Raw genomic sequence first — 11,636 nt, 5'->3', positions numbered from 1 at the left:
GGTCACAGAGCACAGGTCATGGGTAACGCAGATCCAAATGATAATGAGGGGAAGGAGGAGGAGAACTCCGCCATCTTGGAAGTAGTCGAAATTTGCAAGAATGGGACCCCGGATCAGTTCAAACTGGACGAACACGGCTGCGTCGTAGGAGTCACGGGCTTCGAGGATTTGTTGGAGATGATGAATCCTTTCGGACGATGGAACATCATCACGTTGTTGGCAAGTTGCTTAGGTCAGTGGTATTTCGGACACTTATTAGTAAGTTAGCGTGTTGTGGAATTGGAACTTCAAAAGTTCAGGCGAAGATGCAACAAATGACTATCTTAAAACGATTCTCCTTGTATTTTAATCATTTACTTACATTCTTATCTATTTATTTATTAATTTGTTATTTTTTTCTAAAACTTATCCTTTCTTTCTGTATTTCCTATTACCTTATGTTACTTCTTTCAAATATTCGTTGGAAGCTTGACCTTCAAGTCAGTGGCCCATGTGGGCTTGTTCCATATGAATAGGGTTGATGTTCTGAATAATAATAATGATTAAACAAGAGCTCTTTCGAAAGACCTCTCTGACTTGCTTTAAACTCTTCTCAGCTGTCAGGATTCGTAACTTAATTCCAGCTTCTGTTTTTCCTGCTTTCTACAACCCTCTGTCCTATATGAAACGGGTCTGTTACCTTCTTCAGTTAGTAGTGCTGCTTTACTTCATTTGTTACCATTTGCAATAGCTCGTTCCAATAAATGTAAAGTGGCCCACTAGACGATCAATTCTTTTGGTCGCAATATCATGCGCGTCAAAATTTGATCACCTACATTGATTCCCTACAGGACTCCGCTTTTTTTCTGCAAAACGCTAAGTTGTCATCCGTCCGCCACCGTGAGACGTCAGGGCAGGACTTGGCAATTATTTCAGTGATATTAGTCTTTGTTAGCTGGTCTGACGTGAAATATTTTCTTTAGTAAACATGTCGACCGTCGGTTGGCTCAATTTCATCCTATTCAAATTTCTACATAAGCACCTATGTACACGTAACACACGAGATTATACACAATAAGTAATGCAAAAACAACACTTAATAAACAGGTCCTTTTGAGATACTACAGATAAATCTGAGCTGAAACGGTGCGAAAACTTATAAATACTGATAAACGCAAGATCTAGAGTAAACGTATACGAACACCCGGGGGGCGGGGGGGGGGGGGGGAAGGGAATACTCGAGTGTCTAACTTTACACTTGGATTCAGAACTTCGGCTGAAACTGAACTGCTACCACTTTTATCTCATCTATGCCGCATATATATATATATATATATATATATATATATATATATATATATATATATATATTATATATATATTACGTCCTAAGAATAAAGTGGGCTAGGCCTATGGTGAGCTGGGCGGGCATGGTAATGCAGCGGTAGCTCTTTAAAATTCCGGCGGGAAAACACTAGAGAACTCGCTTTTAACAAGCCGGGCTACAGTTAACCAGGTTTACATTGATGTATTTGCTTAAAAAGAAAAATGTATCATCAACGCACTCATTCCCATGTGAGAAAAGAAAGGCTACGACGGGTTACCTTCATCAAGCTAGGCATTCAAAATGCATGGTCTCAGGATTTCAGTTTCCAGTGGTGCAAGAAGGAGCACCTCATCTTTAACGATTTTTGAAATACGATTTTGCCTCTTCTCAAATTCAGAAATTTATTGACAACAAACCTGGAAAACCGTATAACCAACGTCGGGTCCTGACTTCGAGTATCGGTCTATTATTTTGTTGACATTGTTAGGTATTAAGAGTGAGCAAGGCGGTATGAGGTAAAATCAGCTTTGGCCTACATACAAGAATGCATTCCCCTTCTTTCGTACTAAACACAGCAAAGCTTATCATCTTCGAAATTGTATTTGTTAGTATAAATAAAGGAGATTCAAATATCTATTTTTTAGAGGTGTATTTAGAGATGTGTTTTCTACGGTGTGCCGATTTTACCTCAAAACGGGCAACAATAATGAAAGCTAGTAAGTAATAAAGGAAAACTACGCGTAACTGAAAATCTTACAAATTTCTCGACTAGTACTAGTTTATAAAGTGCTAAGGTGTGTTACTTGTTGCAAAATGTTATAGGAAACTTAATGGATCTCCTCACTTAATCAATAGCTTAACAAAATTCGAGGCCTAGGCCTATTGTACGATACACACAGACGATGGGACCACCGTTATATTTCTAGCTCTTCATTCGTTTATTATTCTCTCTCTCTCTCTCTCTCACGTACGTTCGTCTGTTATCTCTCTCGTCTCTGTCAGTACGAATTCGTGTGTAAATCTCTTTAGTGTCCTTCCCCACGCAATATTCCTCCCATCCTGTTAATGGGCGAGTACCTCCCATAGTGTTGCCAAGACGCCGTGTCAGTGAACGAAAATTGTCGGTGCCGGATAAGTTATACTGGTAAAAGAGTAGGCCTAGCTGGCAAGGAAAAGCTATTGTGGGAGGCTCCATTCCTGCCAGTCAGCGATTGCCAGTTACTCTACGCTACTAGGCAACAGCAAGCTCTTTTGAATGTCCAAAGTTTAGTAATCCATTATCTCCACAATCGATTAGTCTAATTGGAATGGAGACGTATGATTTTGTTATTACTTCTACAATGAATGTAAAGTTCCTTGGCAAGATAATGTATTTCGTAGGCCTAGTACTCGTACTTCATGACTATTATTCATTAGGGTGGATGATTTTGCAGACAGCCAGAGAAACAGGAAGTTTTGTTTTAAATGTTCAGTGATTATCTTTGATATGACATAGGCCTACATTTTAAATTTTGTAATAATTGGCATCATAACTCATAAATTTACGTGTCTGAATCGTAATTTATGCATTTTCTCCGACAGTTCACTTTGTATCCGACAGTTCACTTTGTATGAGAAACAAATTTCGAATGAAAAAAAAAAAAAAACAGAAATATGATACTTGCTGATGTTTCATTTGTCTCCTCTTGAATATCGTTGTCAAAACACTGGAAAGTTGACTCTATAATTCATCAGACGTTGAACCAGATTTCTTTGGAATGTCAATTTTTTCAGCTTCTATTTGAAATATGCCTCAGCTATGAATTCTTGTCGTGGTGGATGCGACTGTCCAGGAATTCCTCCCGTATGCCAGCAACCATCGTCCCATTCCGGAAGCAGGAGAGAGACTGAGTGACTGACCTAAGTTGCGCATGCGCAATTCGTCTATCAGACGACCCCAAAGTTTTGCTTCAACTTTCTTGGCGCCAAATTTTGTAAGAAGCCTTCAAAATGCCCTTTACACCATCAAATTCTTGGCGCAGTGCTGAATTTTGAAAAAAACATCTTATCGTCTAGGTCTGGGGCGATCTGAATGAAAGAATTATACAAAGGTTACTCGAATTTGGGTTCAATGGTACTAGAGCATGAAATTACGCACATCACATTTTTTTCTTTTACTTTGAAATGGTAATTTCTTATATTTTAATGTTCGCTCTGACGCCGGGTGGTGATTTCTTTCAATTTTTTAGTATTTTACTTTTTAGTGTGTGAAAGGCAACCATTATTTCCATACATAAAATACACACTACACACGACTCACACACACACACACACACACACACACACACACACACACACACACACACACACACACACATATATATATATATATATATATATATATATATATATATATATATATATATATATAATACACACTTCTATATAAACGTTTCTTTTTCAGGAGTCATCGTTCTTCCCTTCCAAGCGATTACTTATCAGTTCCTCGGTGATACTCCCGAGTACTGGTGTCAGGTCGATGCCCTGAACGAAGCGAACTGGACTCAGCAACAGATCATTGACCTCGCCATCCCTTTTAATAGGTAAGTCTCCTGAGGACTTAAAAGGCCACAGATATACTGTACATATGCATATGCATATCATGCAAAATCTAATACCACAGTGCTACCACTGGAAATGAAACGTCTTTTTCTTTCACTAGCACAGACGCGGACGAGAAGGGTTGCAAATTCTACAACTACGATTACACGAAAGCTGTGGAAATGGGATATGAATCTGCAGTCAAGAATCGGGACGTGATCTCTGTCGGTGATGGTTCCTCCATCTACTGCTCGTCTCGCTATTTCAACGTCAGCCATTATAGTTCAACCCTTGTGGCTGAGGTATGAATGGTTCTGTTATGCATAGGCCTAGGCCGACTGAAAATCGTATGAAAAATTAAAGTAATATCCTCACATAATTTACAGTTTGTCTGCATTTGATTGATATTCAATCTATAGGTCTAATGAAAAAAAAAATATTTTTAAGCTTTGTTTCGCAAGGAATCCGATGTTATACTTTACATTTTTCCTTTGAACATTTGGTTATAACTATAATAAGGAAAGATCACCTATCTCAAAAATGTATTACTATAGAGTTTTCAAATACTAAATGTTGCTCTGTTCCTTGTCTTAATATAGACTCTCATTTGTTTTGACAGAAACATTAAGGATTATCGACTTACCGTTTCTCTTTTATTAGTGGGATTTAGTGTGCGAAAGAAGAGCCCTGTACTCAACGACCCAATCGGCTTCGCAGCTTGGCGTTCTAATAGGTGTCTTGTCCTTCGGATACTTCATGGACCTGTAAGCAAATAACAATTATTACATAATTAGAGGATAATAAATGAACTACTATGTGAGCCAGGAAAAGCCAAAAGTAAATAAGAAAAGAACGGAAGAGCAAATAACTGTGTTGTCAGTGTGTATTTATTTTACAACAAACCATTATCAAAATTTGCCAAGCTAAAACCGAAAATTTTACTCCAGAATATCTTTATATCATGTTCAAAACACTGTTTGTATTAAAATAACATGTATCCCGATATTAATATCCTATTCTTGGTCCATAATTTCAGGTATGGTCGTAGACCCATAATCCTTCTAAACGTAGGGCTTAGCTTCCTGGCCGGTTTGGCCGCTGCTGCCTCTCCGGTGCTTCCTCTGTACATCATCTTCAAAATTCTCGTTTCCTGCTTCAATTACGGTTATTTCACCGGATGCTTCATTTTCAGTAAGGGCGGCAACAGCCTTCAAGTTCTTCACACATTATTATTAGCTGAGAGAAAAATTATAGCTTTGAAAATTGGACTGCAATTAATAGATCAAATTGAAACCTGTTGTAGGCCTATATGCTCGTTCCAGGATTCACTGAACTCACAAAAGGTCGAATTATTACGTTCTCTGGGTTATTATTATTAAACATTAATAAACTATTCATCCCTTATTTTAGACGATAAACGTTCAATGCGCGAATGATTAATCTAGATTTACTATTTTCCAGTGATGGAAATATGTTCTCCCAGCCAACGATCGTCAATAGGAAGCGTTGGAGGCATTCCATGGTCGGTGGGTTATATGATAGTACCGGGCATAGCCTACCTGATTAGACCGTGGAGATGGCTGCAGGTCGCATATACATTTCCTACCATTTTCTTCTTCTCGTTTTATTGGTAGTGAGTGAGATATAAATATATATATATATATATATATATATATATATATATATATATATATATATATATATATATATATATGTGTGTGTGTGTGTGTACAGTTTTGAAATACGTCCGAGATTAGATTGTTACAGAAATGAAAACACTGAATTAGAACCATTTAATATTCTGTGACTACAAGAGGTCACATAGGCTCAGAACGCTTAAGAAAAGTGTTAGACCATGTTTTACAGTTGGGATGTTTTCATCCTTGTGAGTTAGCACTTGAAAGTTAAGAGATTATGGTGGCTGCGTTATTAATGGTAATTAAACGAAGATAAAACATTTCCAGGTTAATACCAGAATCCCCTCGTTGGCTGATATCACAAGGGCGTTTCGATGAGGCTGCCGAAATCCTTACCAAGGCTGCCAAAGTTAACGGCCGCTGTTTTCCTCCAGCACATGCAGTCGTTCAGTCAATGAAGAGGATGATTGGACAGGTACGACCTCAGAATTCAATCTTATTTTTGTTTACAGTATTTCATTGAATCATTCAGAGATTACGAGAAGTTACGAATTAGCAGAACATCCTTGTCACAGCACTTAGATAGTGCGGTCTCCGTCATTTGTTACAATGTGCAAGGGAGACCTATAAGCGATCGAAGCAGCCACTGGAAGAACACACACACACACACACACACACACACACACAGAAGAGAGAGAGAGAGAGAGAGTATGGGACTAACATTAATGAGATTCTTTTGATAAGTGGTAGTAACACTGACTCTTAATCGTATTTATTGTTATCAAATGAAATCAAGAGAGCTGATTGGTCTCTAAAGAGTCATGCTCAGCGTATTATTATTACTGTTGTTATTGTATTCATTACAGTTATTATTATTGTTGCTATTGTTGTATTCATTATTATTATTATTATTATTATTATTATTATTATTATTATTATTATTATTATTATTATTATTTTCAGAAAGAAGAGAAACCTAAGGAAAATCTCTCTCAGCGCATCGTCTCCAGTTTGAGGCATTTCTTAATCCTGGTACTTAAACCCGAGCTCAGGAAAAACATCCTCATCAGTTACTTTTGCTGGTTCGCCGTCTCAATGGTGTACTACGGCATTTCGTTGAATTCTGGGAACCTAAGGTAAGACTATGATAAGTTAGAAATATGGGGAGTTACGGTTAATGAGAGTAGCTTATTGAATTCAATATCCTTTGGGATATTTTTGATCGTGTGTGTGGAAAATGAATGACTTAATCATAGATCAAGGTTGGGAGGGTCGCATTGGAAGGTCAGTCGGTTACTGAAGCATGTCATGCCTTTCTTTTAAAGTGAGTTTCAGATCCTTCTGATAAGGAGAGCAATAGCCCTCGAACAGCTGAAGGATGTCAAGTGCATCTCCAACATTATACCACCCCGTAGGGACGTAGTACCACCAGTGCATCTCACGTGGTGCACCGTTGGCATTACTTGAGGTTCTTTGCAGCGTCACTTCGGCCCCTAGCTGCAACCCCCTTCATTCCTTTTACTGCACCTCCGTTCATATTCTCTTTCAACCATCCCCTAACAGTCGTTACATACTGGAACTGCGAGTTGTTCTGTTGGACCTTGAAAACGTTTTAACTTTCAATTTCCCTTTCAGTGTACAATGGCCTCAAAGATCCCAGCGCTTGGCCTTTAACCTAAATTTTATATTCCATTCCAAACAATATACTAGGATTTACACTCAAGAATAACAGCTTTGATTTCAGCCTCAACAGAATCGTTATCATTACTCTTTCGTGTTTCAATACTCATATTTCGAACAGCTGATTACGATCATCTCACCTCTCTGATTACTAATCAAGTACAATTGATACCATAGGCTTCCTCAGTGACAACTAGACGCACTGACTTAGTTTAAAAATCTCTCATTCCAGCACCGATCCCTACATGTACGTGTTTCTGGGAGGCCTAGCCGAAATCCCCTCTTACTTCGTCACCTGGGCAATGGTCGCTCACCTCGGGAGGAGGTTGTCCCTAACTTCGTATTACGTTGTGTGTGGAATCACCATCTGCATCATAGCTATTCTCTTGGCCACGCAAGATGAAGGTCAGTTTTTGCATTGTCGGCAGTTGATTCGGATGTAAATATGCAAAGTGTTTTCAGTTGTTTAACAGAATTTTTATCAGTTGTCTTATTTTATTTGGTGTTTTTTTTTTTTTGAGCTGCCACTGAAAATAACGCACAGTGCATTTTTAAGAACTGGATAAGAACAAGTTCTTGATATTCTCCATATGTCACAAACTTTTCTGACAAATATTAGTTTGATATGTCAATGTTTCGAGTATGAATTGAATTACTATCTTTCGCGGAGCCATTCGGGCAAACCGTATTTTTCTATTTAATTATCAATTTTGTTCCCTTTGGCTCTGAGCAGAAAACAATTCAAATTGCATTTGGGAAAACTTGACAAGAGAAAGTTCTTGATTTTCTTCACCTGTTAGTCACACACTTCACTAACAAACTGCTAAAAATGCCAGTGTTTTGACATCTGCTTTGTAATATTTCCAGTATCATTCAGTCTACTCATCGTCCTCTCCCTGGTGGGGAAAATAGCGATCATATCGGCATTCCACGTCGTCTACATCTACACGGCCGAGCTCTTCCCGACAGAGTACCGATCTCTAGCGGTCGGGGAATCGAGCATGATGGCTCGCGTTGGGAGCATCACTTCGCCTTACATCAACGATATATTGGTGAGGGCATTTTGTTTCCTCTTCATCCCAAAAGTTCTCTGGGTTTTGAAAGTAGTTAAGACATTTCCTTCGGAATTACAAACGTTGAACTTAGTTGTCTTCTGCTCAGTAAGTTTCCTTTGGAATGACAGGAGTTTCATTACATTTTCTGTTGCATAACATATATACAGTAAAACTATATACAGTGTTCATATATATATATATATATATATATATATATATATATATATATATATATATATATCTATATATATATATATGTATATATATGTATAGATAATATATATATTATATAATATACATGCATACATGAACATAGCAAGAACAGAAAAAATGCACGGAATAACAGACGTTTGATGATATTTTCAGTTGCAAAACGTAGCATGAGTTTGGATTATAAAACTGTGTATATATATATATATATATATATATATATATATATATATATATATATATATATAGTATATATATATTATATAGTATATATATACATGTATACATGAGCATAGCGAGAAAAACAGAAAAATTACATGGAATAATATGAACATAATATTATGGAAAACACATTACCAAAAATGAAAGATGAAGCCTTGCATAATAAATTCCCCTCTCTAACTTCACCCAAGGCTAAATAAAAAGTTACAAGTCATAAGAAACTAAATTCAAACACCTTTTATAAGAAACAACTATTTCGAATTCATCACACCCAAGTTACCTGTCATATCATTACATTGAAACATCTCGCAAAGATAAAAACAGCATCGAATTCCTTACCAACCAAAAGACTCACCTGCGTTTCAGGGCGCCGCCATTACCTGGGGTCCTTCGGCGCTCTTCGCCGTCATGTCTGCTGCAGCCGCCTCCTTGTCTCTCCTCCTCCCGGAGACGAGGGACTGCATCACGGAGAGCACGGGCACGACGAAAGGGAACACCGAGGAAGGAGACGTCAAGCTCGAAATGAAGAATGCCAAAGTCAACGAAGCTTTCAATGGCGACTGATGGAGATTTTGGTCGCTCTGTAATTATTCAAGAGTTTTTTTTTTTCTCTTTCGGTGGAAATTTTTCAGGTGGTCCTGCGTACTTTGTCATATTGTGGTTGTTACGTATATACACACACACACATATATATATATATATATATACATATATACATACATACATATATATATACATACATACATATATATATATATATATATATATATATATATATATATATATATATACATGCATATATATATATATATATATATATATATATATATATATATATATATATATATATATATATATATATATATATATATATATACATACATATATACATAAATATATATTACTGACCAGAATGACAAGATAATGATTCATATCTTCAGTGTACAGAAAAAGGCTTAGAAAATACCTGCTGGAGCCATTCGACCTGAACATGAAATTTAATTCACTCGGCGAAGTGATGATCTATGCTTGTCACCTAGGTAGCCGTGTAAATAAAAAAAAAAAAAAAAAATATATATATATATATATATATATATATATATATATATGTGTGTGTGTGTGTGTGTGTGTGTGTGTGTGTGTATCTGTGTGTGTGCGTTTGTATGGATGCATATATGTACGTATATGTATGTGTGTATATGTGATTGATTATATGTATGTGCGTATATGTGACTCATTATTTCGTACTTTGAAACATAAAGCTACAACTTTCCATTGGGAATAACTCGCACCTACGGGGAATTTTATATAAGTGCCTCTGCCCAGCAAGGATTCGAGCCTGTGCCTTTTATGCCTTTCTGGCTGTGTACAGGGGTGTCAATGACTATCACCTGAGTAGAAAGCCACCGGCATTCCTGTATCCAACCAAAAGACGGGTTCGAAACCTGACCAGGATGTAAATAATTCCCTAGGTAAAGTGAATTACATATCAAGGGGTATTTGTCACTTAATATTTGATGTGTATGAATGCATGTACATTTGCTTATGTAAATCATTTGTTTCTTCGTAAACTTTAAGTACATTATGCTTTCAGAATTGCGAGACTCATATTGTACAACACATTGGTGTTTCCTAAAGAAGAATTATCGAAGATTTCTCCAGAGCAAAGGAAGAGAGTTGCCACAATCTTGAAGGATGAATCTGACCTTCCACACAGCTACGGAACTGCTGACGTCAAAGGAAGCGAATCAGTTTCTCTAAAATATAAACAAATACGATTTTTAATTCAGCAATTGAATATATTATCGTCATACTTTTGTAGATATCAGGGCTTATACACAATTCATTCCTTCCTCAGGTCTGGAAGGCTCGGTATTCACGCACTCAGAGGATAACAAATTTGTAAGAAAAAGGCGATCAAATAAGGCAAAGAATTATATTTATATAAAATGTAATTTTAGTATTCGTACTAACACATTTTTTCCCTTAACTTCCCCTTACTTCTTCCTAATGAACACCATATCCTTCTGAAGCTTGAATTTCAAGCCAGTGGTCCCTGTGGGCTTGTTCCATATGTATGGGTTTCATCTACAGAATAATGATAAAAATAATAATAATAATAATAATAATAATAATAATGGATATTTCAGGGCATCCTTAACGTATTCCCAGTGTTTGTGAAAATTGTTATAAGTATATATTGCATTCTACAGAATTTGCAAGGGAGAGTAAGGATACAATTTTGAATTTGGTAGCCGCAACAGGTCCTACTATTTCTGAACCTGCTACGTGCGGGCAGTGACAACTGCAAGAAATATCAACAATACTGTTGCTGACTTTTTTATGAATGAGGTTGACTCTACATTGGTAACACTGTATGATTATGATTTATAGGAAAGCCAATATGTACAAGCCGCGTCACTTCCAGGGCGCCATGTTTGTTTACATTTAGGGCAAGGTGTGCACAGCGCTCCAAACGGCCTCGGCGCGTAACTATCAGCTTGGTGGGTGATGGCAAAGCCTTTAAATACTTTTTTGCTGATGGTAGGCTCTGACAGTTTAATTTTTCCCAAATTAGGGCAACTTGCTTGACAATGCCAGCTTATTGTTCAGCCTATGGCTGTAACAGCAACGAGGTGTTTGAAAAGCAGATTCCCAGTCTGCTTGTCAGCAGCAACGTCCTGTCTCAGCTGCTGGGCAAAGGTGAGAAGCAGGTACCTTCCAGACGGGTTGTGCTCTATCCAGCTCATCAAGCCGGAAGTCTCTTGAATTCCATCATCCGGCTCTATCTTAGCTGCAGGCTCTGTTATTTCAAATTCGAGACCAGAAAAATGCTTACTCAAAACAACAAAAAGAACAGAAAACCAAAGATACTTCAGCATTTATAGTGTGCCCATGTACTTGTGATTGTTTATATTGTACATAATGTATTTTTGTCAATTACCA

At 37.2% G+C, this 11,636-nt stretch overlaps 2 protein-coding genes across 5 annotated transcripts in view; one reads left to right on the top strand and one right to left on the bottom strand.

The window, feature by feature from the left end:
• LOC136854206 (solute carrier family 22 member 7-like) overlaps positions 1-3,198 on the bottom strand; it is a 38,842-nt gene extending 35,644 nt beyond the window's left edge. For both annotated transcript variants that reach the window (XR_010857664.1, XM_067130525.1), the window contains exon 1: positions 2,971-3,198. The gene's annotated coding sequence lies outside the window, so the exon portion shown is untranslated. The remainder of the gene's footprint in view (positions 1-2,970) is intronic.
• The window catches only part of LOC136854205 (organic cation transporter protein-like), a 61,888-nt gene extending 51,090 nt beyond the window's left edge, over positions 1-10,798 (top strand). For all 3 annotated transcript variants that reach the window (XM_067130522.1, XM_067130523.1, XM_067130524.1), the window contains exons 2-13: positions 9-232; positions 3,750-3,888; positions 4,008-4,188; positions 4,547-4,650; positions 4,923-5,077; positions 5,348-5,516; positions 5,851-5,998; positions 6,487-6,659; positions 7,436-7,608; positions 8,071-8,255; positions 9,057-9,273; positions 10,285-10,798. In XM_067130522.1, coding sequence (XP_066986623.1) covers positions 9-232; positions 3,750-3,888; positions 4,008-4,188; positions 4,547-4,650; positions 4,923-5,077; positions 5,348-5,516; positions 5,851-5,998; positions 6,487-6,659; positions 7,436-7,608; positions 8,071-8,255; positions 9,057-9,254 — 1,849 coding nt within the window. In that variant the 3' untranslated portion in view covers positions 9,255-9,273; positions 10,285-10,798. The remainder of the gene's footprint in view (positions 1-8; positions 233-3,749; positions 3,889-4,007; positions 4,189-4,546; positions 4,651-4,922; positions 5,078-5,347; positions 5,517-5,850; positions 5,999-6,486; positions 6,660-7,435; positions 7,609-8,070; positions 8,256-9,056; positions 9,274-10,284) is intronic.
• Positions 10,799-11,636: the final 838 nt, after the last annotated feature.

This window comes from Macrobrachium rosenbergii, chromosome 28, assembly GCF_040412425.1.
Source record: "Macrobrachium rosenbergii isolate ZJJX-2024 chromosome 28, ASM4041242v1, whole genome shotgun sequence".
Classification (NCBI taxonomy): domain Eukaryota; kingdom Metazoa; phylum Arthropoda; class Malacostraca; order Decapoda; family Palaemonidae; genus Macrobrachium; species Macrobrachium rosenbergii.
Note: the sequence above shows the minus strand (reverse complement) of the source record. Positions and strands in the feature narration are given on the sequence as shown.